Source organism: Drosophila suzukii, chromosome 2L (assembly GCF_043229965.1).
Source record: "Drosophila suzukii chromosome 2L, CBGP_Dsuzu_IsoJpt1.0, whole genome shotgun sequence".
NCBI classification, from domain to species: Eukaryota; Metazoa; Arthropoda; class Insecta; order Diptera; family Drosophilidae; genus Drosophila; species Drosophila suzukii.
In genome coordinates, this window is record NC_092080.1 from 10014005 (window position 1) to 10036694 (window position 22690).

Sequence of the window (22690 nt, forward strand, 5' to 3'; positions counted from 1 at the left end):
TAGTCTTTATACCTAGATAACCTTTTTATAAAGAGGAAGCTTTAATTTTTTAACAAGTTCTACACTGTACATATGTATGTACATATATAAACGTTAGGAAGCTAATAAATATCTCGAATTTCATTGCAGTTTGTAACACGGGATTAGTTTGAAAGAGATCGCACTTGACCGACTTTTTAGATGACTGCATGCACCGCTTTTTCGTCGTGATTAATAAAGCCGATTTGCTTAAACTTTTCTGAGAAAATGATTATCCAGTAAACTATTATCATCTCGTTCTTTCAAATGCAACGATAAGTGCACCACAGCCGTTACAGTCAGAGAATAAATCAAGTACGAATAGTTTAAGATTTATAAGTTCATATGTATGTATGTGATAATAAATGTACTACAATACTTGTCATATTGATATTTAACATTATTTTTATGTGCTTATACTTTTGGTCTGATCCAAAAAAAGTTTATTACTGTATTTTAAAAACTTTTTTTTACCAACTCAATAGGTTTTCGGGGTCTTATCCAATTATTAACTTAGCGTTCCGCTTAGAGGAGTCTGACTGTACTATCGCGAACTACCTGCTGCTGATTACGGGTTCTCTCAGTGGGGCCTCTCTGGTGCTCTCCTCATCGATTTGTGGCTCCACTGAGTTTTCTCGCTGCGCCGAGTGCTCAGATTGCTTTTCGCTCTCGCGGGCTTCACATCGCGATCCCAATCGGCGGTTTTTCAAACGACGCGTGCTTGTGTGCGTGCCACTCGGTTAGTTGTTGTTGTTGCTTTCCGCTAGTCGAACGATCTAGCGCTTGTGCTCAATTCTGAATTCTAAAAACACCAACTAGCCTTTTCCATATGTGCAACTATTTGCCTTAGAAGTTAATTAAAGCAAAGGCAACGGTTAAAGTTGACTGAATGTCGGGAAAATGTGAAATGTGACTGCAGTTTTAGTGAAATGAAATGCAAGAAAAGAAGAGAGTAGAAGGGGTGGGAAGAAAGGCCAGAGAAAAAGAGAAGGAGAGTGAAAGAGCGGCTCTCTTTCAGTTTTGTGATTTTAAAGTGAAAAATTAATAAATTAAAATGCAGTCTAGCCAGCAATTAAATGCATGGAAAATCACTTGTTTGTTTCTATCTCTCTTTGGCACATGGGCATGACGCACTTTTGTGACTGATTTTTCCTGAGAAATTCCCATAAACTGGACACTTTTCTATGCATCAATCAAAGCTTTTATTGCATTTTCAAAAATACCTCTCTCTTTCTCTCTCTCTTTGAACTGCATTTTTGCGTCGCATTTCCTTCTTTTGGCATTCTTCTTCTTCTTTGCCTTTCTTCGATATATTTTGATAGAAGCTCACTTGTTGTTGTAACTACTCCTCTTCTTCTCTCTCTGTTAGTTACTCCTTGTTTTTGTTGCTCGTCATATACAATTTTTTCCAATTTGTGCGCGTTGCCGCCTTCGCTTTTTTTTATACATATTTTTTTCCGCCGCTGCTGTTTTTCTGTTTTCTGTTTCTGTCTCGCCGCCGCGCTTCTATTTTTAGCAACAAGTATGGCTGTTGTTGTTGCTGCCGCTCAAGTTAACTACGCTACGCTGGCAGAAACAACAACAAGGCAAACTATGCGGAGCGAGAGAGCAGGTTGAAAATAAAAGAGAGTAGTGTAAGCGATAAAGTTAAAGAGAGAGAGAGAAAGACAGAGAGAGAGAGTGAACAGTACAGTGGAGCCTGGCACTTAGAGCTTAAAAAGAAATAATGATCGAGATTTAAAAAATAAAGATTTGTTTTAAGTTGCTAAAATAAAAAAAAAACACTTTGTGAGGAAAATATAAAGGAAAATAAGGAAAAATTAACAATAATAAGGCCCTTGCATTGACCTAAAATATATTACTCACACGCACTGTTGCCAAAAAAACCAAACCAAAAAAAATATTAAAAACTTAAATTGCCAACTTTGACCCAATTACCCTATGCCTTAAAATCAAAATGCAATTTAACTGAAATTTAAAGGTCGAGGTCCCACTGTACTTGACTCAGGTGATAACAATAACAGCGATGAGTGAGTGAGCGTAAAAGAGAGATTGAAACGCTGCTCTCCCAGTGACATTCTCGGCCTCTTCTTCGTTTTCAAATCTTTTGTGTTCTGCGGCTAATATCATTTAAATTTTAATGCCCAATTTCATAGATACGAAACGCTTTTAGACTCGAGAAAACAAAAGTGCAGGCTCTCTAAATTGATGACGAAATTTCGTGTGCCGCCTGCATTTAATTTATACATATAAATTTTCGGCCTTAATTCTGTGCTTCCTGTGAATTAACGAGGAAACTAAAGAGTGCGCGAGCGAGAGAGCCGATCAAATCAACAAGTGGAACCCGAGAAACTTTCTTCGCAAAAGCCGGCTGATCACAAAAACCAAGAAGAGGAGGAAAAGAGAGCGATTCTCTTGGACTTTTTCATACGCCTCTGGAGTTTCTTCACTGTTCGTCGACATGTAAGCCCCATTTTAATATGCAATTACTGTCGGCTGTTTGTCGAACAACAGCTAATTTATTATTGTTTATTTATGGATTTATGCCGCCTACGAAATTTGCGATTGCACAATCGATTTGGCCTTTGAATATTTTTTTGCGATGGCGCCCTTAAACCATTTTAGTCACTATAGCCCTCTCTTTCGCTGTTGCAATGCTATCTCTTTCGCGTCCGTGTCTGGAATACTTAATTAGGGCTCAGGATTTTTAGCCCTTTTTAATACCGAACATTACAAGATATCGTAGAGAGATAAGGAAAGACACCATGTCACTTCAACAACCTTGAAATATTAATAATATTTTATATTTATTTATAAAAAGATTAATATGCTAAATGAAACTTAAAATTACTTTTAACTAGATTGGAGGACCCTTTATGGCTTCTAAAATAAAGTTAAGATATTCATTCAAATCTTATCTAACATTTTGAAATCATCTATAAAGCTAAAATTATTTAGCTGTAGTAAACATAAACAACAAATAGTAAAAATTTCATAAGGTCTCTTGTAAACAAATTCACTTTCTTGCATTATTGACTTATCCATTATCTACTGAAAACGTGGTATTCAAAAAGTATGCAACAAAAAATGTTTCCTAAAAATCAAAAGTGAATCATGGACATGGATTTATTCCAAAGAAAAATGCTTTCTTCAAGTCAAAAATAAGCTATACAAATTAAAAATAAGTTTTAATTGCAAATATATTTGGGATGCGTAAGAGAGTAAGTCTAGTTATCATTAATAAACCAATTAATGTATTAAAGTTTTTATATTATGCTTTTTCAAATATGGGATGTAGTCATTTCTGATAAAACTTCTGGCTTATCGACCCCTTTTCTCTAGGGCACTCCAAGGATAAGTCGGGGATCTTTTTCTTCGTAGTTACTTGTATATTTCTTTGTGCTGATTTATATTGTACATTCATAGCAAATCACGGGGAACAAAGATCAGTTGTTGTTTTAGTTATTGCTTCTCATTTTTCTGCTTTGTTTGCTAGTTTATTTTTAGCTTTTTGTCATAAAGTTTAACAAACAAACCAACCAGGCAACAGTGAAAAATAGCTGACACTGTGTGCCATTAAAATGTGTGGTTGTTTTGCGATTTGTTTTCGATCGGTTTTTAGGTGTGAGGGTTTATTAACTCGGTTTTACAACTGCGCAGATTTCAAACGTAGACACATATATTGGGTAGTAATGAGGAAAAGGTTTTCTTATCGGAAGTAATTCTAGAAGTTGCACAACACATGTTCAAATGGGGAGGAATAAATTGCAAACTTTATTTGCTAGGCCTTGGAATGTTTCTTTTCTTGAAAGTTAAGTCGCAATAGGGAATTGAGTTCCAGGTTTGCGAGGTAATATTTTCTTATCTGAGCTTTAAAAGATAACCACGAAATTGTGGGGACTCGAACTGGGGAGCATAACATAAACACCTAAAAAATTTATATTTTTACTATGCGAAATATTTTGACATTTTATATTAACATTCATTAAACAATAAAAAATTCGGTATTCTTAAAAAAAACATAAAATCTTAAATAAAAAAAAATAATATTGCTCTTGAAAGTTATTTGTTTTTTCATTATACCTACAATTTCATATATCATAAATTTGTATATCTGGTAGTAAACAGCAAAATCGATTTGTTTGCTTATTCAAAAAATAGTTCGCTCATTTATAGCCCGCAAAATAAACAGTTTGTCAAATTTTCGTATGGTAGCATTTTTTCGACTATTCGAATTCTTCCTCACCCTACCATAAACAATTGCAATTTTACCCGCTAAAAGATTTTGTTAGCTCTTCTTTCTGCAGACGTGCCCCTCTTTCAGTTCGAATTTCACGAAACGAGATCTTGATTAAGCTGTATATCAAATTTATGTCAAATTGTCAAATTTTCAGCAGTACAAAACGACAATGAAAATCGCTTTACCAATCAATTTGCGAAAAAATTAACACCAATTTGATTTTTCATCAATGAAACTTGTTTATTTAAAGAGAGTTATGGGATCGAAATTGTGCTCTTACTTAAGAGCTCTTTGGCTTGGAAAATATTACTCTTTAATGGAAGAGAGCCATTCGCTCTGATCTTGAGAACAGCTGTTGATGATTTTCCTTGACATGTTTGTAAATAAATTATGAGAGTCTCAATGAACTTGAAAGCTTTCCCATCAAACAATTATTGCTAAAAGTCAATGAAAAATGTTTTTTATTTCTGTTTTTATTTCGATAATTAGCCGTATTGTTTCCTATCGATATATTAAATTTCTTTTCCATCACCAATAACAAAAAGCTTTTAATGTCTGAGCTTTTATAAACACTTCAAGCTCTCTCTCTATTGTTGTTTAAATTAAAAAGCTGTCCTAAAATTTAACGGTTTAACTTGTTTTAAATAAATAAGGAAAATAAAATATTTTTAAAACGTAGTTTTTGTTTTAAAAAATATGTTTTCGTTGAAAAAATTTTTTTTTACTTTTAAAAATGTTGTCTATTTTTATAAGTATTAATATTATACAATGGTGTTATCTGATTCAATAATAAAATTCTGTTTACTGCCCAACCCAAATTGCATTCAGCAACACAAAAAACAAAAACTGGGCGGGTGCTGTCACCACTCAAATATTACTGCTTTGTTGCCGCCCAAATAACCTTTCCTTTCCGATTGCACCAATTAAATAAAATATATATAATTATTCTCACCGGCGACTCTCATGACGCCTTATCAATAGCGTCAATGTCGCCAAATACAAACAAACGACAACTTGTATCGAGCAATCTAATAAAATTATACGCAGGCCACTGAATGGATCCTCATGGGTGGAGAAACTTTTTAAAACAAAATTTGTATTAATTATTAAAAAATTAATTAAAATTGTTAAGAAAATCAAAGTTCCGATTACAGACATAATACATGAGAAAATATTACGTTAATTAAGGTCATGCAAACATTTGAGAATTATAATGCAATATTTATTTTGCGTCCGAAAAACTTCAATGGAAATTTTAAACCCCCTTTACGAAAGCCCCTGTCTGCCAATCAACTCAATTTACCAGACATGGAAATAAATGCAAATTTCTTTATATATCCACACAAAAAAATTATTGTAAATATGTAAAGGTTTTAAAAAATATGTATCAGTTACAACACAGGAAGAAATATGATAACTTTTTATTTTTAATATATTCTTATATCTACATATTAAAAAAAATTATTTTACTCTTTAAATTATAATAAGTTCTTCAAAAAATTTTAAATTTTTTACCGAATATGAATAAATAGGTTCTGAAAAATGTAGAAAAGGACCCCCAAGTTTTGTTCAGTGGTTGAAATTCTTCCATTGCACTTTTTTTTTTACTATTTTCAATTGAATTTCCATGTAAACAATTTAATAATGTTTTGATTTTTGCTTAAATCACGTCCCACGCCAAATGATTGTTGCATGCTCGACTCAATTTCCCCGTCCACACTTTTCGCACCCCTTTTCCGCCTGCATTGAGTTGATAATATTTCCAGTTCGGCTTTGTTTACATGCCCCGTAATATTGTTTGTAATAAATAAATCAGTTTCCCTAAACGTTTTCCGCAGCAATATCGCGCAAGTAGCGGCCAATTATGACATAAAAAAGAGAATAACCAGCGAACAATTTGGCTATTTCGAAATTTGGCTGAGCTACGGGATATGATTTATTAAGTGATCTGCACTAAATCATCCATTGAGTGCCGCCCCGAGAGTTTAAGTATAGTTTACAATAAATTGCCTTGGGCTGTCAACACGACGTATGCGTAATATTTTAAAGGAGCATGTCAATGAAGAAATGGTTCAAAATAGCTTGGAGTGAAAAAATAAATTTGAAAAAGTGTTAGTTCCTCTGGGGTAACTTACAATATGTCAAATGCACCTGGCGTATACGTGATATATTTTTAAAAGCGATGTTTAGGTCATAATAAAAGATTTCCTTTTTTCGTTATATCTTTTATTTGTAAATATTAAAATCCGAGATGTAATTAAGTATACGCCCTGAACAATTTTAAAATAACTTTTTTTGATATTAGGTTTTTTTTAACCAAATTTATTAAGTCAAAATAAATATCTAATGTTTAAAAATAATGTATAATATCAAAGAAAAGACATCTATTGAGTCAGTATTCGTTATTTACTGATTTAATTTAAACAATTTTACTTAAGTTTGAAAATCGAAATGATACACTTGAATTCAAATAATTTTTACCTCCAAAAGCTACCCGCAATTAAGATGTCAGGTGCATATCCTTTAAATTACCGGCGAAGCTAAGCTATCCCAACTGCCCAGGGCTGTTCATAAATATTCAAGTAGGGGATCTATTAAAGCGATAGTGCCGGTCGATGGTGCGTGTGCCTGGAAGTAAATACTTTCGATACTAGATGGTGTTATTATTTGTGATTTTTTTTTTGCCCCGAAACGCTTTTCATTCTAGCATGCCAGCCAGCAATTAGATCGCTGCCAATGCAATTTTTCCGTCACACTGTGTGTGTGTGCTGCTACGTTACTACTATTATTTTATTTAAACGATCGGCAAAAGCCAACGCACGAATCACAGGCGAGGCGTAGACATATTGATATGAATTTATATATAGTCGATGTGGTCGTGTGCGTGCACTCAACTGGTTTCAGCCGAATTCCGAGTTTTAATTTAAGCGACAACCACAAACGAACGACAAACAAACGCTTCTGGGGTTTGGTTTGGGTTCACTTCGATAGGCGACGTCGAACGCCCCGCCGTCAGTCAACTACATGTACTATCGATAGGCTTACGATCTTACGATCTTACGATCGTTGCTTCCCAACACTCGCTGCGAAAAACAGTTCTCGAGCGTCGTTCAAACGGTCAACAACGAATGTTGTCGCTGAAAGGCAAAAATTGCCTCAGTTTGTGAATTACAAAATACAAAATACCAAAAATAAAAATAAAATAAAAACAAATAAAATAAAGCGCGTAGGAATCAACGGTTCCAACTAATTAAACAGCGGATCGGAATCTTAACGGCAATCGGTTGTGCTTGTGCGTGTGTTACACTTTGTTTTGGCTCATTAAAAGTGCAAATTGTTTACGAGAATTTTGCCAGCCTTTCAAAGGTAAAACAGCCAATTTCCTTTTACGAAACTTTTTTTTATTTTACATTGCATCGCTCCCAGGCGGGCAATTTTCCTTACCAAGTTTGTGTGAGTGTGTGCCGATGTTTTAATTAATGCCAGAGAAAAAAGGAAAAAGAAGTTCTTTGGGAAGAGTTGCTCCTGAAGACAGTCATGTGACAGGCAAGGCGATCTTCAAGTCTTAAAGACATCCAATGTATAGAGCCACGCAGAGAAAATTAGTTTCACTTTTGTACTTTGAAAAATGTATATATAGCAAAGTCAAATGATATCATATGATATGATTATAACACTAGGATTTTTAATTTATAAACTCATTAAAATATAATTGAAAAAATGTTGCCATAAGTGACGTTTTCTCGCAGTGCATTCGGTAGCCAAGAACTGTCATAACGGATGGTATAAGGGGTCCGAAAAGAAGAGCGGGGAAAAGCTACAGGCACTTGCTGTGGGGTCCAGAATCCAGAATTCTCTTCATGGTTGTCAAGTGAGTTTCCTCTGAGGAAAATCGGAACAGTGTACAAAAAAGTGTGACGGTTGATTAGCTGGTTTGATCATCGTTAGGATCATTATGGAATGCTTTAACAACTCTATATTAAAGAGGGGACTTTGGAGTGTACATAACGATGTTTGAAATATGGCAACATTCAGTTGCATGAGTTTAATATGATTGTACAAGGGAAGTTATTTGTTTTTCTTTACACTAATCATACAACTTAGTAATCCCCTAAAAAACATTTTTTTTAATAATAAGAATTCAGTAACAATAATAACAAATGATTATTTAGCTTATTTAAATGTGTGAAAATTGGGATAATTTGAAAATCATTAGACACCTAGGATTATATTCATGATGTGTTTAATTATTAAACAAAGCAAATTATACTAATTCATTATAGGTTTTTTTACAAATCTTGAGTTCTTGTTATTATTTATCCATTTTTCATCGAATTACCACATGACTGGCAAAAGTTTCAAGTAATTTGAGTGTCTCATGAGCAAAAAGTTTGATTAGAACTTGTTTGATCGCAGACCGCGGCTCTTTTGAGTTGGTCTTTTCGTTAAGAACTTTTATGGTCTTATAATTGTCTTGTGCTTTGAAGAAACTAGAATTATCAGACATATATTTATGTAAACAAAATATTTTACGAGGGATTGGATCATGACAAAATGCTTTTCTAGACTAGCAGAACGTAGTTTAAGTTTGAAACAAAGCTGTTTTCATTTTATTTTCGGCTTATTCATTTCTTTTTCTCGGCCCAAATATCGTGGTACCTAGCTTCATTATTTCAAATGGCTATTTAGGTTTTACTTCTGCCAACTAATGGCTTAATGGTACTTAACATTTCCTCTACAAAAGAAATCCCTAATAATACCAACAGCAAACCCTTCCTCAACCTTCGGTGAGTCACCTCGAAATGGGACCAACTCCGAATTTTGCCCAACAAACCAACTGGAATTGCAATCCAGCTGTGCGAAGGTTTTAATTGATTGAACGTGCGTTTCATACCAAGCGATCCGCATGCGTTGCGCCAATTTTTGCCATACAAAATGTGGTATCCGTATCCGTAGATAGAGCTCACTTAATGCCCACTAGCCGCCTAAATCGAGCCACTAGTCTGGCCGTATCTGAATGTCTTTCGAGTGTTATCAGGCGATCAATTGCCTTCGGCATGGCGATCGATCAACGGACGTGTCGCCGGGACTAATGAACATTTGTAAGCCAAAAATAAACGATAAACAAAACGACAGAACTGAAAACTAGCCGCAAATTACACTGAATACATATCTATATGTACGATCCTCGACATTGGCTAGATTTCGAGGGGTCTTAAATCACTCGCTTTGATAACATTTGTTCGCAGGGGGTCAGGTCAGTCTGAAAACAAACTTCTTGTGAAATTTACGACATAGACACACGATTCAAGTTTAATTTTTATTACATTTTTATTGATTGTTTATGCAACGTACGAAAATTGAAAATAACTTGAATAATTGCACGCCAGCGGCGTAAATGGAAACGAATCGAATGGAGTGAAATGGAATGAATTCCCCGGTTGAATCAATTTATATATGTTCATACGTACATATGTATGTCTAGTAGAAATCCGGAGAATTCTTGTTTCAATTTGGTGCTGCTTCTTGTGAGTTTGTTTGTTCGCATTTTGAGGAAGCGCCGGGCACTCGCCAGTAATTGAAACCTATAATTATAGCAGTCTCGGAACATATATATCTGTTTACAGAAGATGGCGTTCCCAAATACGGTTGACATAACTCTCAATTGATGTCTCAATTCGAGAGAAGGAAAGATGGGATCGTCATTGGGTCTGACTAACCGCTTAATTATGTTTAAATGTTTCGAATGCGGCGCATTTTTGGCATGCCCATTAAGTTTATGTTGCTATTTGTTGCTACCGGTGTTTAACATGCTGTCTCCGCCTGTCAATCTCTATGCCCGTCTCTTTCGGCTCGCCCTGTTGCCGTCTCTTTCTCTGATTGACAGGCGGGACATTCGGAATATTTGTTCGGGATCTCCTGATGATCGCAAATGTCAGTTTTGATTAGCCAGCGTCGACAATGATCGCAATTTGCCAGAGGGGCAAGCTGAAAGTTGAAGAAAAACGATTTAAATGTTGATCATTGGAATTGACTTTGATGGATAGCAGACTTCAAGGATGCAGGCTGTCAGAATAAAGTGGGTTTCGGTGGTCATTTTTTTAAGGATGGTATTTGTACCAAATGTAATCGTTATGTAATAATCAGGTATTGTTACTGATTACAATTAATATGCAGGGTTTGCCAATTTCATTAAAAGTTTCTAAAAGTATGCTATGAAAAAAGAACAGTAGAAACCCCCTATTTTTTTACGAAGGAAAGGAATTAAGAAGTATTCCTGATCCATAATTTCCTGATCCATTTACTCCACTTCTGAGCAAGACATATCGAGATCGCTTAACTCAACACTTTAACAGCAGCTAAATATATCTTATATATCAATCTCATCTCCTGCTAAAAATATCAGCAAATCCTGATCTATGTAAATTTGTTGACCAGCTGCTTTAATTGTCGAGTGCTCACAACCTGTATCGTTATCTGCGATCATAATGACACACTAATTGCGCTATCTGCCATCGTGAGTTGTTGGGGATTCGCAATTTTGCATGGCCAGTCACGCCGAACCGCAGAACTTCCCTAAATGGTCAGCATAACAAATCGATGCGAAGACCTCCCTACAATTACTCATTATATATAAGCAGTAAACATATATTTGACTCGGCTTTGGCCTGTTATCAGAGGCATGAATGAACTCACGATCGGTCGATGTTATTACCCTCCACCCAAATCGAGTTGACATTTGAAAGATTTCGAGTTTCGCGCTGTCGTTTAATAAATGTTTTCATAATACTAATTAAAATTAAACGGCAACCTGTTTGCCAGAGTTGCCACCAAAGCGATTGGGATCATTTAAATTACGCTAAAAACATAAAATCGTTTAAAATATTACGTATACGCCTCTGTCTGATTGTCTGCTTCTTTCTTATTTATGCGCCCGTGATGAAAACAAATTGCAATCGTAATTGCGCTTAAGTGGCCCAAAAGCTGCCTCCGATCACGAGCAACGAATTCATTGAAAACCCATGGAACTGAACAGACACAAAAATATGGGGGAAGTAGATGAAGATGATTTTGAGTGGCCCGTCAATTGTGTTCTATAAATAAAAATACCCACAGACAATTTCTTCCTCAATTGTCTCAATTTGTTGTGTCAGTTTTTCACTATTTCGGTGTGGATCGAGAATGGCATTTAGCGAATTTGCGGGTAATTACAGATCGGTAATTGCCCGCACTTTGAGGGCATCCGTCCGAAGTTCGAACCCATTCAGCTCCCCCACCCCAATGCCGATTTCGTATTGTTTATGGAGTGTCGGTTCGGTGTATAAATAGCACGGCATACAAATCGCACATTAATCCGCTGTGCGATCATTAACATGCTAATGCCCGTCTAAAACGATCGTTTTCGTTGTAATCGAAGTCAAGAGTCTTGCGAATTCTCAGACACACTTGGATGAGCCCAGAATCAAGGTGGCGAGCTACTTGAACAAATGATCGCAAATGATCTATCTTGATTTAAACGAGTTTCTAAACGGATCTAATTTTTTTTGGCAAACATGTTAAGCGATTATGGGTGTTGTATCTTCAAAGAATTATATTTTAATGTTCCCAATTTGTCTTCTGATTCTTAAGTTAAGAAAATATTTGCCTAAACTGAAATACAGATAATTTATTGCTTGTCCTCAGTTCAAGCACCCGTTAGTTTTTGGTGATAGCATTTTCCAAGAACTTATAAATAAAAGCTAGAAGATTTTTTTATTATGTTTATTATCTTAAATTTGGTTAGAATATTATCTACATGAAGTAACATTTTTATGAGATGCAGAGATATAAGCAAAAGTTTTAGTGTAATTTTAAAGGTTGATCTTGTTCAACAGCTTTTTCAAAATTTCTTGTCATGCTTAATCGAAAATAATTTAGGTGGCTGATCTTTAAATTCCCACTCTTTACGCAAGTGATCATCCCACTCGCGAATTTCGGCCCCTTTTTCTATGTTCCGCTTCAGATTCGCACATTAAGTGGAAACCGAAACCAGCCGCACTTGTTTATAGGGTTTCGGTGTGCTTTGTTTAAAAGTTGGCCAGGCCATGTTTAACTTTTGCTGGATTTATTTTTAGCCCCGTTCATTCCACTTGAATTATTGTCTAAACGTGTCCGAAAACAATAGCAAATCCAACAGGCAAAAAGTAAATACACAAAAAATGTGCCAGCTTGGTTATTTGGCATTCTTCTAATTCAAATTCTTTCACAAAATGTCGACAATTTGTCCAGTGTCTTATCTTGAAGGGCTTAAGGCGTGTCGTCCCCCGAAATAAAACTCAGGCGAAGACATTGTCAAGTTGTCCAACAAGTTGTGTATCCGAGGGAAATGATAACCGAATTTTATTTTGATATTGTGATAGTTGTTGCCAGCCATGGGAATTTATGGTAAAGAATGTGTACACTTGGGGTAAAGAGTATAAGACTTAAATGTATTATTTTTAGGAACTTATTTTAAATATATTTTAGGAATTTCCTTTTATTTTTAAAAGTTTTTTATTTATCACGGGGTATATAGGTTTATTGACATTCTATGTTTTACAATTTCTTCATATGTATCCGACTATTTTCTCTTGGTGTGAAATTTTTTTTATTTCTGAAGAATTTCCCTGCATACATTGTTTATTCAGCAATCGCGTTAACCCATCGATCGTAAATCAGTTCAGTTCAACTGATTAGCCAGCGATTAGATTTCATAACAGCCTGATTGACACTCTGTCACAAAGTGATTCATGTTTACCATATTACTTTAATATTATAAAAGTCATAGAAAAACACTAGCCAATGGAAAGGTAGATAATTATTTATATGTGGCCATTTGTTTATTAAAGAATATGTATATTTTATTATTTGCTTTTAAAATGTTTATATTATTTTCCATTTACTTTTTATTCGTTTTGATTTGTTACATTTTTGTTTTTACCTTTTTTAGGGCTCCTAACGTTTGGGTGACTGAGTTTTCCGTGGCGGCTGTTGATCAGGAAAGCCGCCTGGATGCGTTTCTGCTTTGATCGGCTGTGCTTCGCAACCAAGCGGCCAGCCCAAAACTCTAATAGCAATGCACCCAACTGCACCACAGTAGATGCACCACCAGGAGCAGCGGATGTAGATGTAGCTACTGCCTCAGAAACCACAGCACCACAACAGCAGCCAGCAGTTAGTAATCTGTTCTATGCCGACTACCAGAAGCTGCAGCCGGCGATAATCGATCGGGACTGGGAGCGGGACAGAGATACGACAGATACGAGGAGCGAGGCCAAGCCACCGGACATTATAGAGCACATAGAACCCGTAGAGCAGCACAAACAGATAGAGATACCACCTCCTCCTCCTCAGATACAGATACAACAACCACAGCCACAGCGCTATCGCCGGCATAGCAGTGCCGAAGATCGAAATCTGAACACGAGGCGAACCGATTCGAATACTACGGAGGCGATACGAAAATCAGCCAGTATGCAGCAGGAGCCGAACGCCAACTATCAGTTCCCAACCGACTTGGGTCTGGTGAGCATCGTCAATAATAATAATAACACAAACACCCACCCGAGTGGATCTAGCAATAGCAACAATAGTAACAATAATAACAATCTGGTGGGTGGCATTGTGACCTTGCCGGCGGCTGGTGGTCTCATAGGTCTGGAGCATACGGCATCGGGTTTGCGGCTGATACCAGCACCACCAACCCACTCTGAAGTGCTGACACACACGCTGATCTACGGAACACCGCCCTCGGGGGCACAGCAATTGCATCAGGATCCCAGGAGCCTGTTGCATCAACAGGAGCTGCAATTGCAGCAGCGCTATCAGCAATTGCAGCAGCTTCAGGCCCAGACCCAAGGTCTATATACCAGCCAGGGAAGTCCGGTGCTGTACCATCAGCCCAGTCCCGGATCGAGTCAACCGGTGGCCATTCCCGGAGCCAGTTGTCATTCGCCCACGCAACTGCAGCCGCCCACCACGTTGAACCTTCAGCAGCAGATGCAGAGTCTGAGGATCTCGGGATGCACGCCCAGCGGTTCGGGGGGATCGGCCACGCCCTCGCCGGTGGGTATGGTGGATCCCAACTTCATAGTGAGCAACTATGTGGCTGCATCGCCGCAAGAGGAGCGCTTCATCCAGATCATTCAGGCCAAGGAGCTCAAGATACAGGAAATGCAAAAAGCCCTGCAGTTTAAAGACAACGAGATAGCAGAGCTCAAATCGCACTTGGACAAATTCCAAAGTGTCTTCCCCTTCAGCCGAAGCAGTGCGGCGGGATGTGCGGGAACTGGATCGGGATCGGGATCTGGAGCGGGCGGAAGTGGTGGAGCAAGTGGGCCCAGCACAGCCACAGGTGCCACTCGCAAGTCGGGACAGAACTTCCAGAGGCAGAGGGCCTTGGGTATATCCGCGGAGCCTCAGAGCGAGTCCTCACTGTTCCTCGAGCACGTCAGCTTTCCCAAATACGACAAGGATGAGCGGTGAGTTGGAAAAATAATTGTAAAAATATTTTCGGGCACTGCAGAGTCGTAAATTTTGAAATGGAAACCGATCCTTGAATACCCTATATAAATATAACTATTCCGAAAACCTTTTTACTTATTTTTACCCATCAAATGGCTAATATATACTTTGAAATGTCATTATTCTTGTTCTTTTCTGGTTCTCTAAAGATATTTCAAAATATATTTTCATTGCATTATTATTTCTAAATTGGACTGTTTACTATAAATGAAAGTGTTTTTTTTCATTCTTTATGGTTAATTATGATTATTCATTTTATTTATTAGTAGCTAACAATAATAATTATAGTGATTGTATTTTTATTTACTTCAAGAGAGAAGTTTGACTGTAGTTATAAAAGAGTTGAAAACACTGGCTTTTCTAGCAAAATCAGTTGAACCTAATCGCTCTGCCCAGATTAGCCCTGCATTATGTCGAACCGGGGTATACGGATGTACAAAGTGTAGACGAGTGTGGCTATATAGCCTTTATATAGTCGGGTCGATAACGATCGGCATCGGCGTCACATCGGCGATTTTAATCAAATATTGGGAGCAGCGCCCTGTCGCCTGTCGTCGATTGCTTGTGTCGCCTGCCACAAAATGCGTTTATTAAAATTGAGTTGGGGTGACAGGCGCGGTTGCACCAGCCGCCACCCTCTCAGCACCCCGCCTAATGGCCTTGGGCGGTGTCAGTACTCGGATATAAAAATCTGTATTAATATATACAGATATAAGCCACATATATGAATTGCGGCCCACAAAGAGACTGCCAATTGGCAGCTAACTCACGCTACATTGCGTCACATTTGGTTTATTCTATGGGGGATTTTTTAAGACACCTTTTTTTCGTATTTTTTTTGTTCGTGCAAAATTCGTTGCAGTCTTTTCGGAATATATACCCAAATAATTAAAAGAGTATAAAATTAAATCTGTGAAAATGCGTGGGCGGATCTGTCGGCTCTGGGCTTTTCACACTTTTGCCAACTGGAAGTCGTTGCTCTTGGCCAGCTTTCCCCACTTTGTCTGCTGAAAAACATAAGAAAACACAAATATTTATTCTTTGGCTATGTGGCGATGTTTCCTGAATGCTTTTTAATAATACGGCGGGGCATGTGCGATCACATATCATTTAAATGGCGACACGCGCTGTCGAAGAATTGCTGATCCACATATTATACTAATTTTTATTAGTTTTTTGTTGATTATAATTTAATTTAATGGTGTTTTGCTTGATATCAGGGAGATCCATATTTTATGCGATGAAATTCCTTTTTTCACGATGTTCTTTCTTTGTTTTGTTGTGGCTAAGCCAAAAAAATATATTTAAATTATTATTGCCGGTGGCGTAAACAAACAAATGTTTCCTATTTTAAATGTATTTTTTTTATAGAAGTGGAAAACTTTTAGACAAAATTAGCCAAAAATTTAAAGGAACTTCTAAAAATAACAATTTGGTTTGTTTATTTTTGTTCTTTCTTTTGTAAACAATCAATTAATTATCTGGAGATCAAGGCTTTCCATTAGTATTCTTAATAATTTAAAACCATTTTTAATTTCATAAAGATGTTGTACTTAATTTAACAAACATTTTATAATATAATACAGAAATTGATGGTTTTTCTTAAATCGATGACATCAAAACTTGGCTTTTGGAGTAATCTTAACTATCTTGATGTCAAAAAAATATCGATATGCTTTAGTTTTTCATATTTATTTTATTTATGCATAAAGCTGGTGTGGTTTAATCTGAATCGGACGCTAAGTAATGCGGCAAATTTGTTTAAATCGGCCATTTTTATGACCCCAAGCTGTTGACACAATCGCAAAAAATCGCCGGCAAATTCGCGAAATCCAATTGCAATTCAAACATTTTAATGGTCGGCGACTATGGCCAAATTCGATGGGTGAGGAGGGGGCCATAGAGTCTGGATTTTGGAGCCAGCCAATTGAGGTCCATTTTATCTCTGACCAAAATCTGTGCCGACGGCGACTTTTGTGTGTGCAACAGGACATTTTTTGACACTTGCATGGCATAAATCAAAAGCGCCGTAGGCCTCCAACTCAGCTGTATATATATACGCTAAATCTATGGGATCGGGATTGAGACTGAGGTTGGTCAGTTCTCAGTACTTTTGTGGCCATTTACACCACGCAACTGTCGCTTGTTGGCTTTCAACGGGGCCATCTAATAAATAATGCCAGAAAATTGTGCGAAATTGCCTTCTAAGTGGAGTTTCTAGGGGGGTGGTGTCATATGGGCAGTGGCGTGCACTGGCAGGGGGTCTATTCAGAACTTGCTACATGCTGCACATGTGTCAACGGTCAAGATGACAAAAAGAAACATTTTGTGGGTCAGGCTGTTAATGCATAATGAGACTTATATTCTGGTAGATACATTTCAGTAAGGAGTATTACTGTTTGCATTTTAATTGACTTAAGTAAAATACTATTAATGCATTATGATTTTGATTTATATCATACAGATACATATACCTTTCAGTAGGCATAAATCAAAATTATAAATTATGAATATTAACAGCACTAAATTCTCACTAGATATAAATCAAAATAATAAATCATGAATAGCATATTAAAAAAGTCACTAAACGTTCTACAAAGATATAAATCAAAAAGATAAATTATGGGTTGTATTTGAATTAGTAAATTAAAGTCGAAACATTTTTCACAAGCATTATCGTATTGATTGTCAAGTAGTTAAAGCTAATATTTTTTTTATTCTTACCATAATGGCCCAAACTTGATTCAATTATTTCAAAATTATAACAGTAGCTAACTACTAACTATTATTTAATTTGTTCAACAACATCAAATTGGCGTGCAATTTTTCTTTTCACTTGCTTAGACTCTCGTCGAATCTCCTCCCCTTCGGCGTATATGACTTGATTGCCATTTTATAGACAGTGAACCACCTCACACATGGCCATAGATATATAGATTGTACCAAAAACCAAGCCCCACCCAAAATAGCTCACTTTGCTGTTGGTCTGCCGCTTCCATTGGCGCTGACTTCTATTCGCAATTTCCATTTTCAATTCCCTGGCCGAGACGCCAGATCGTTTTTATTGTCAACTGCTCTTAGCCGCAAAGTATTTGCACTTTCAATTCGTTTTGCCAGTTTTGCCAGATAGCCGCAAATTGAACGCACCCGCAACTGATTGACGACCGGGGATCTCAAGAGATCTCTCTTGGGGACAGACTCCGCGTATTTCCTAAGGTGCAGCCAATTTCATTCCATATGCCTTGGCACACATTTCAAATTCAATTTACGCACAAATATAGCCATATGAATGGTTATAGCTTCCGACAACTGGAACGCTCAAGCGATCCGGCCCGTAGGTCTAATTGAAGCTATTAATTGTTTTGGCTCGTACACGCATGTGGCACCACCACTATGCCAGTGGCACCACTTGCACCACCAGCATTGTGATTGTGCCACGCATGTGCGTGGTGCTGCAGCCAAAGAAAATGTTAATTTAGGCATATAAAAAGTGCTCCGCCGGCAAAAACCCCACGGGGCAAACACCACGGAGCGACCCACCACCTCCGGCTACTCGTCTACACTTGAAAAATGTGGTTGATCTTTTGAATAACTTGTAATAAATAAAAAAGGTTCTTAAATTACTCGACATAACGTTCCAGATATGTTAAAAATATATTCCAAAATAAACGTTAAAACATTTTAAGCAATGCTTTAAGTATTATTTGACATAATAAAAAAAGGGATTTTCGGATTTCTTTATAATGTTATTTATCCTTATACTATTAAGATTAGTTTTATACGCAATTATATGATATTTTTGTCAGTGTGAGCGTCTCCATCTTTAGTTTAAACTCCATTATTAAAACTCGTTTTGATTTGTGGCGCGCTGAAATCTAATACTTTAACATGCCAAAAAACTATCCATGTTATTACAGATTGTCGCTTCCTAGACCCACTTGATCGTGACCAGGGTATCGATTAGACATGAGTTGATTCTTTTTTTTTACATTTTATTATTTTTTATTAAATTTTAATTGTGAGTGTTATGTGGTGTACCCGAAAATACCGCAAAGATACATGAATACCCGCCTAACGGGCGCCACAGGTGTCGGAGTCTGGGTGTAGTTGTACGTTTCGGCCAAATGTCCCCACTCCACTGTGCAAAGCCAACTCATCACCACATTTTGGGGCAATCAGGTAGCTGCTGGTTTCTCCCAACTCAGATTGCTGCCAAAAACGAGGCTTACAAATTGGCCCCCAACCCCATCGACGACAGCCATGTGCAACGCCTTCGTGATTAACTTTGATCATTGGGCAGATATCGGATTGGTGGGACCACTTTGTCGGGGTAGATCTGAAAAGAATTTTTGGAATTCTCAAAAAAAGATCGGATCGGTGGGACCATTTTGGAGCGGTAAATCTGAAAATAATTTAGGAATTCTCAAAAAAAAGTAATGTTGTAAATGTAATGAAAACAATATTATTTGTATCATTTTCTTCGCATCTTTACTAGACCTTTCCATTTCTTAGCCATATCTAAGTGAAGCAAATGTAATATTTGTAGATCTTTCTAAATGATTATTTGATCTTTACGTCGCATAAAGTGTTGGTCACACTGGCCTTTAGTCGCCAATTTTAACCTCTTGCTTTTAATTCCATCAGACTCACAGCATCTGTTCCCCTAACTTTCATCTCATATTCTTTTTATTTTTATCAACTAACTAATTGCTTTTTCGAGTATGATTTTAGGTATTTTTGTAGTATTTGAAGTCTTACAAAATGTTGGCCACACTGTCTTTTGTCTGACTGGCTTTAATTAATCACCAGAGCTCAGCTCTGGCTTCCAATTTTACCCGATACACTGCTTCTAGTCCCATTACTGTTTCTCTGGCCCGGGCCAGTTGTCAAGTTCGCTGACAGATAAAGTCATTTGACATTTACAGGCATAGCCGACATGGCATAGCATGGCATGGTCCATGAATATGGATCCCCACTCCCCCAAAAAAACAAGCAATCTCCCCCACTTCCAAAATCGAAGCATACAATTTTCAAATTTGTATTAATTTCATATCGGTCGATTGCGCGCATGCCAACATCCATCGATAGTGGGCTTCAAAAAAATATAGTTAAAATGCCGCAAAATTTTGGTGGCACAACTTGTTGCCCGGCTTGTAAGCCAAACTGGCCAACCAGATAAAACGATTTATATGTGTCAGTCGGAAAATTAATTGGATTCTTGCCTTTGCTCATTTCATTGACAGTCTCTTGCCATTTTTAATATCCATATCTAATTGCATTTATATATCGTTTTGTGCAGCTCCCGAGAACTTATTAAGTCTGCCATTTTGGATAATGATTTCATGAAGAACCTGGATCTGACGCAGATACGCGAGATCGTCGACTGCATGTACCCGGTTAAATATCCAGCCAAGAATCTGATCATTAAGGAAGGCGATGTCGGGAGCATTGTTTATGTCATGGAAGGTGAGTTCAAAGTTGAAACAACATTGGGATATTTATAAGCTATTTAGGGGTTAGAGTGTAAATTATTATAGATAGATTGATGAAAGGACAACTAGGATAAGAACTTTGAATTGTATTTGTTTAAATTAAGGATCATTCAATATGTTCTCGAAACTAGATATGTTGCCACAATTATTATTATTATTATTATTATTTTCAACTTGGTATATTTCGACCAACATCAACGACCTTTTTCAGATACAATTGCATTTATAATTTTCAGCCGAAAAGTATGCTAAGAAAAGGTTATTAACTGCAACCCGAAAGGTGTAAAATGCATGTAAAAGGTTTGGTTTTTTATATACTCTATTGTCCACAAGGTACTTAAAATAATTATAATAAGATATTATATTATTTTCATAAATCTTGAGGTATTTTTTTATATAGGGGTTTGAATATACCTCCTTTTTCTGCGAGATTCTTACCCTGATTTGATTCTACTAATTGATGCACCAAAATATTTAAAGCACATTCCTGATAACTGTTCTTCAGGGATTCGCAAACTTGTTTCCCCGCTTTTCCTTAATTTTTTCTGTATCCCTCCATGTACCTAAATATATGTGTTCACCTTGCCCCGCCATGATCGTGCAACTAGTAACGCAGATAAGCGTATACTCCTTCAGTTTGGCTAGCCGCACGTGTGCTTTTTGGCCAGATGTGGAATACCTGAACTGTGGGCTGGGATTGGAACGCGGTCTGAAAATGATATGGGGGTTGCAGAGGGGTCCTGAGGGGACTGCGTCACACCCACGCCGCCAGAAGAAGAGAAGTTCAGAGTCTCGCCTTGCAGCGAAATGTCAGCGACTGACTGTCGACTCGAACAACGAACAATGCCCAAGAAGCGGGTTTTCCTTTCAATTTTCGCTTAGCATTTTGTTTAATAGTTTTTTGCACGTTTTTCTGCGTGTTTGTCTTGCAACCTTTTTTATATCTGGGTGTGCTCTGGGCCTTTTGACTCGAGCTTCGTGGCTAATTGTTGGCTTAAATATTTGCTCGAAATGGGCTCGGTTTCGCTTGAGTTCTGTGTTTGAATACCTTTCGTGTGTTAATTTAGTCGCCGACTTAATTTACGTACTAACATTAGCATTTTAATTGCAACCATAGGGTGAAGATTATGCCTCGCACAAAAGTAATAACAATGATTATAATCAACATCCGAATTATGCATTCGCAAGTGGCAAGATGAATTGAAAGAGAGGATGCTTCCTCAATCTTGCAACATCATCGTCTGGGATTTTCGCTTCCTTAACCTGAAGCACCAATGTCCGCCACTCGAAACCGATGAACAGATGTCACGGCATCTGTCTATATATCATATAGTCTCGCACATATGATACTTTAAAGAGAAAATTCAGAGAGGAAAATGATATATGATTGAAAAATCCCGACCAGCAGATGTTTAAGAGACTGGCAAGGTTTCGGCCTTGCTGATTATTCCAATCCCCTGAAAATGCACTTAAAATAATGGGCATTAAAAATAGAACAAATATTTTTGAGATAGTAAACCTATTAATTATGCCATTCTATCTAATGTCTGATTTATTTTTATACTCTTTCCTGATTACCAAATCGAAGCTAATTACTGTGCTTTGATTAGGCAACACATAATGCTAGATTGTTCTCATTTTATTTGCTATCTGTGAGGTCACTGGACCTGGGAATCTATTAATACTTCTGCATGTTCATTGTTCCATTTATGAATTGTTACGTTTTCCAGATGATAACGTCTGTATTTCTTTTCCTTTGCGTAGCGAATCGGCATGTCACATATGACCAAACCCGTTCTACGGTTTGGCACTCTACAGCTGCACTCAGAAAAATAGTCTAAGTGCTGAGAAAAAATGTCTGTTTAGAAAACATTCGTTGGGAAACAGTGATTCTTTTATAATAATTAGTAGTAATACATTTTCTAGTCAACTAATAAAATGTTGCCGCAACAAAAACGAACAATTTTTTAATTAGTCTAATCGGATGGTTTATATTTCTACATTTTAAAGTATAAATTATAAACACATCTCTTAAAACATTGATACATTTTTTCTCAGTGCACAGCACTTGCTTTTGCTCAGCTCTTTACCTGTGATAGTGTCTCTCCCTGCCCATATACATACATATATCCCCCGATGGCGCTCTCACCCACAAACAAAAACAAAGCGTGGCCAGCTGAGCTGCTGCCTCATATCTCTCCCACTATCTATAGAGACTATAGAGACTACGGCTCTCTGGTAGCTCTTTCTTCTCTTTCGGTGGCGAATGAGTAATACACCAGTATTTCGAATCCCCGATCTTCGGGCAATTCGTCATTCGTCCGGCAGGCTGCGTACCGATTAAACGTGTGAGGCGCATGCGCGCTCGGTTGCAGAAACTGCACCTGGATTTGATTTT

The 22690-nt window shown here is 37.2% G+C and overlaps 1 protein-coding gene and 1 long non-coding RNA gene across 5 annotated transcripts in view; one reads left to right on the plus strand and one right to left on the minus strand.

Annotated features, from left to right (window-relative positions):
* Positions 1 to 659: 659 nt before the first annotated feature.
* The window catches only part of for (cGMP-dependent protein kinase for), a 32818-nt gene continuing 10787 nt past the window's right edge, over positions 660 to 22690 (plus strand). The window contains exons 1-4 of one of the 2 annotated variants that reach the window (XM_017081773.4): positions 660 to 757; positions 2175 to 2481; positions 13227 to 14757; positions 20100 to 20266. In XM_017081773.4, coding sequence (XP_016937262.3) covers positions 13289 to 14757; positions 20100 to 20266 — 1636 coding nt within the window. In that variant the 5' untranslated portion in view covers positions 660 to 757; positions 2175 to 2481; positions 13227 to 13288. Of the gene's footprint in view, positions 758 to 2174; positions 2482 to 7396; positions 7625 to 13226; positions 14758 to 20099; positions 20267 to 22690 lie in introns of those variants that run through there. The other variant, XM_017081781.4, reaches the window with a different exon arrangement.
* On the minus strand, positions 7917 to 13359 carry LOC118879780 (uncharacterized). 3 transcript variants are annotated; one of them, XR_005016122.3, is made up of 3 exons: positions 13218 to 13359; positions 9730 to 10246; positions 7917 to 8140 (listed from the first exon to the last, which is right to left on the minus strand). It is a non-coding gene; the product is annotated as an uncharacterized lncRNA (long non-coding RNA). The 3 variants fall into 3 exon arrangements; XR_010655452.2 differs by lacking the exon at positions 7917 to 8140 and having other exon boundaries at positions 9565 to 9843; positions 9979 to 10246; XR_010655451.2 differs by lacking the exon at positions 7917 to 8140 and having other exon boundaries at positions 9565 to 10246.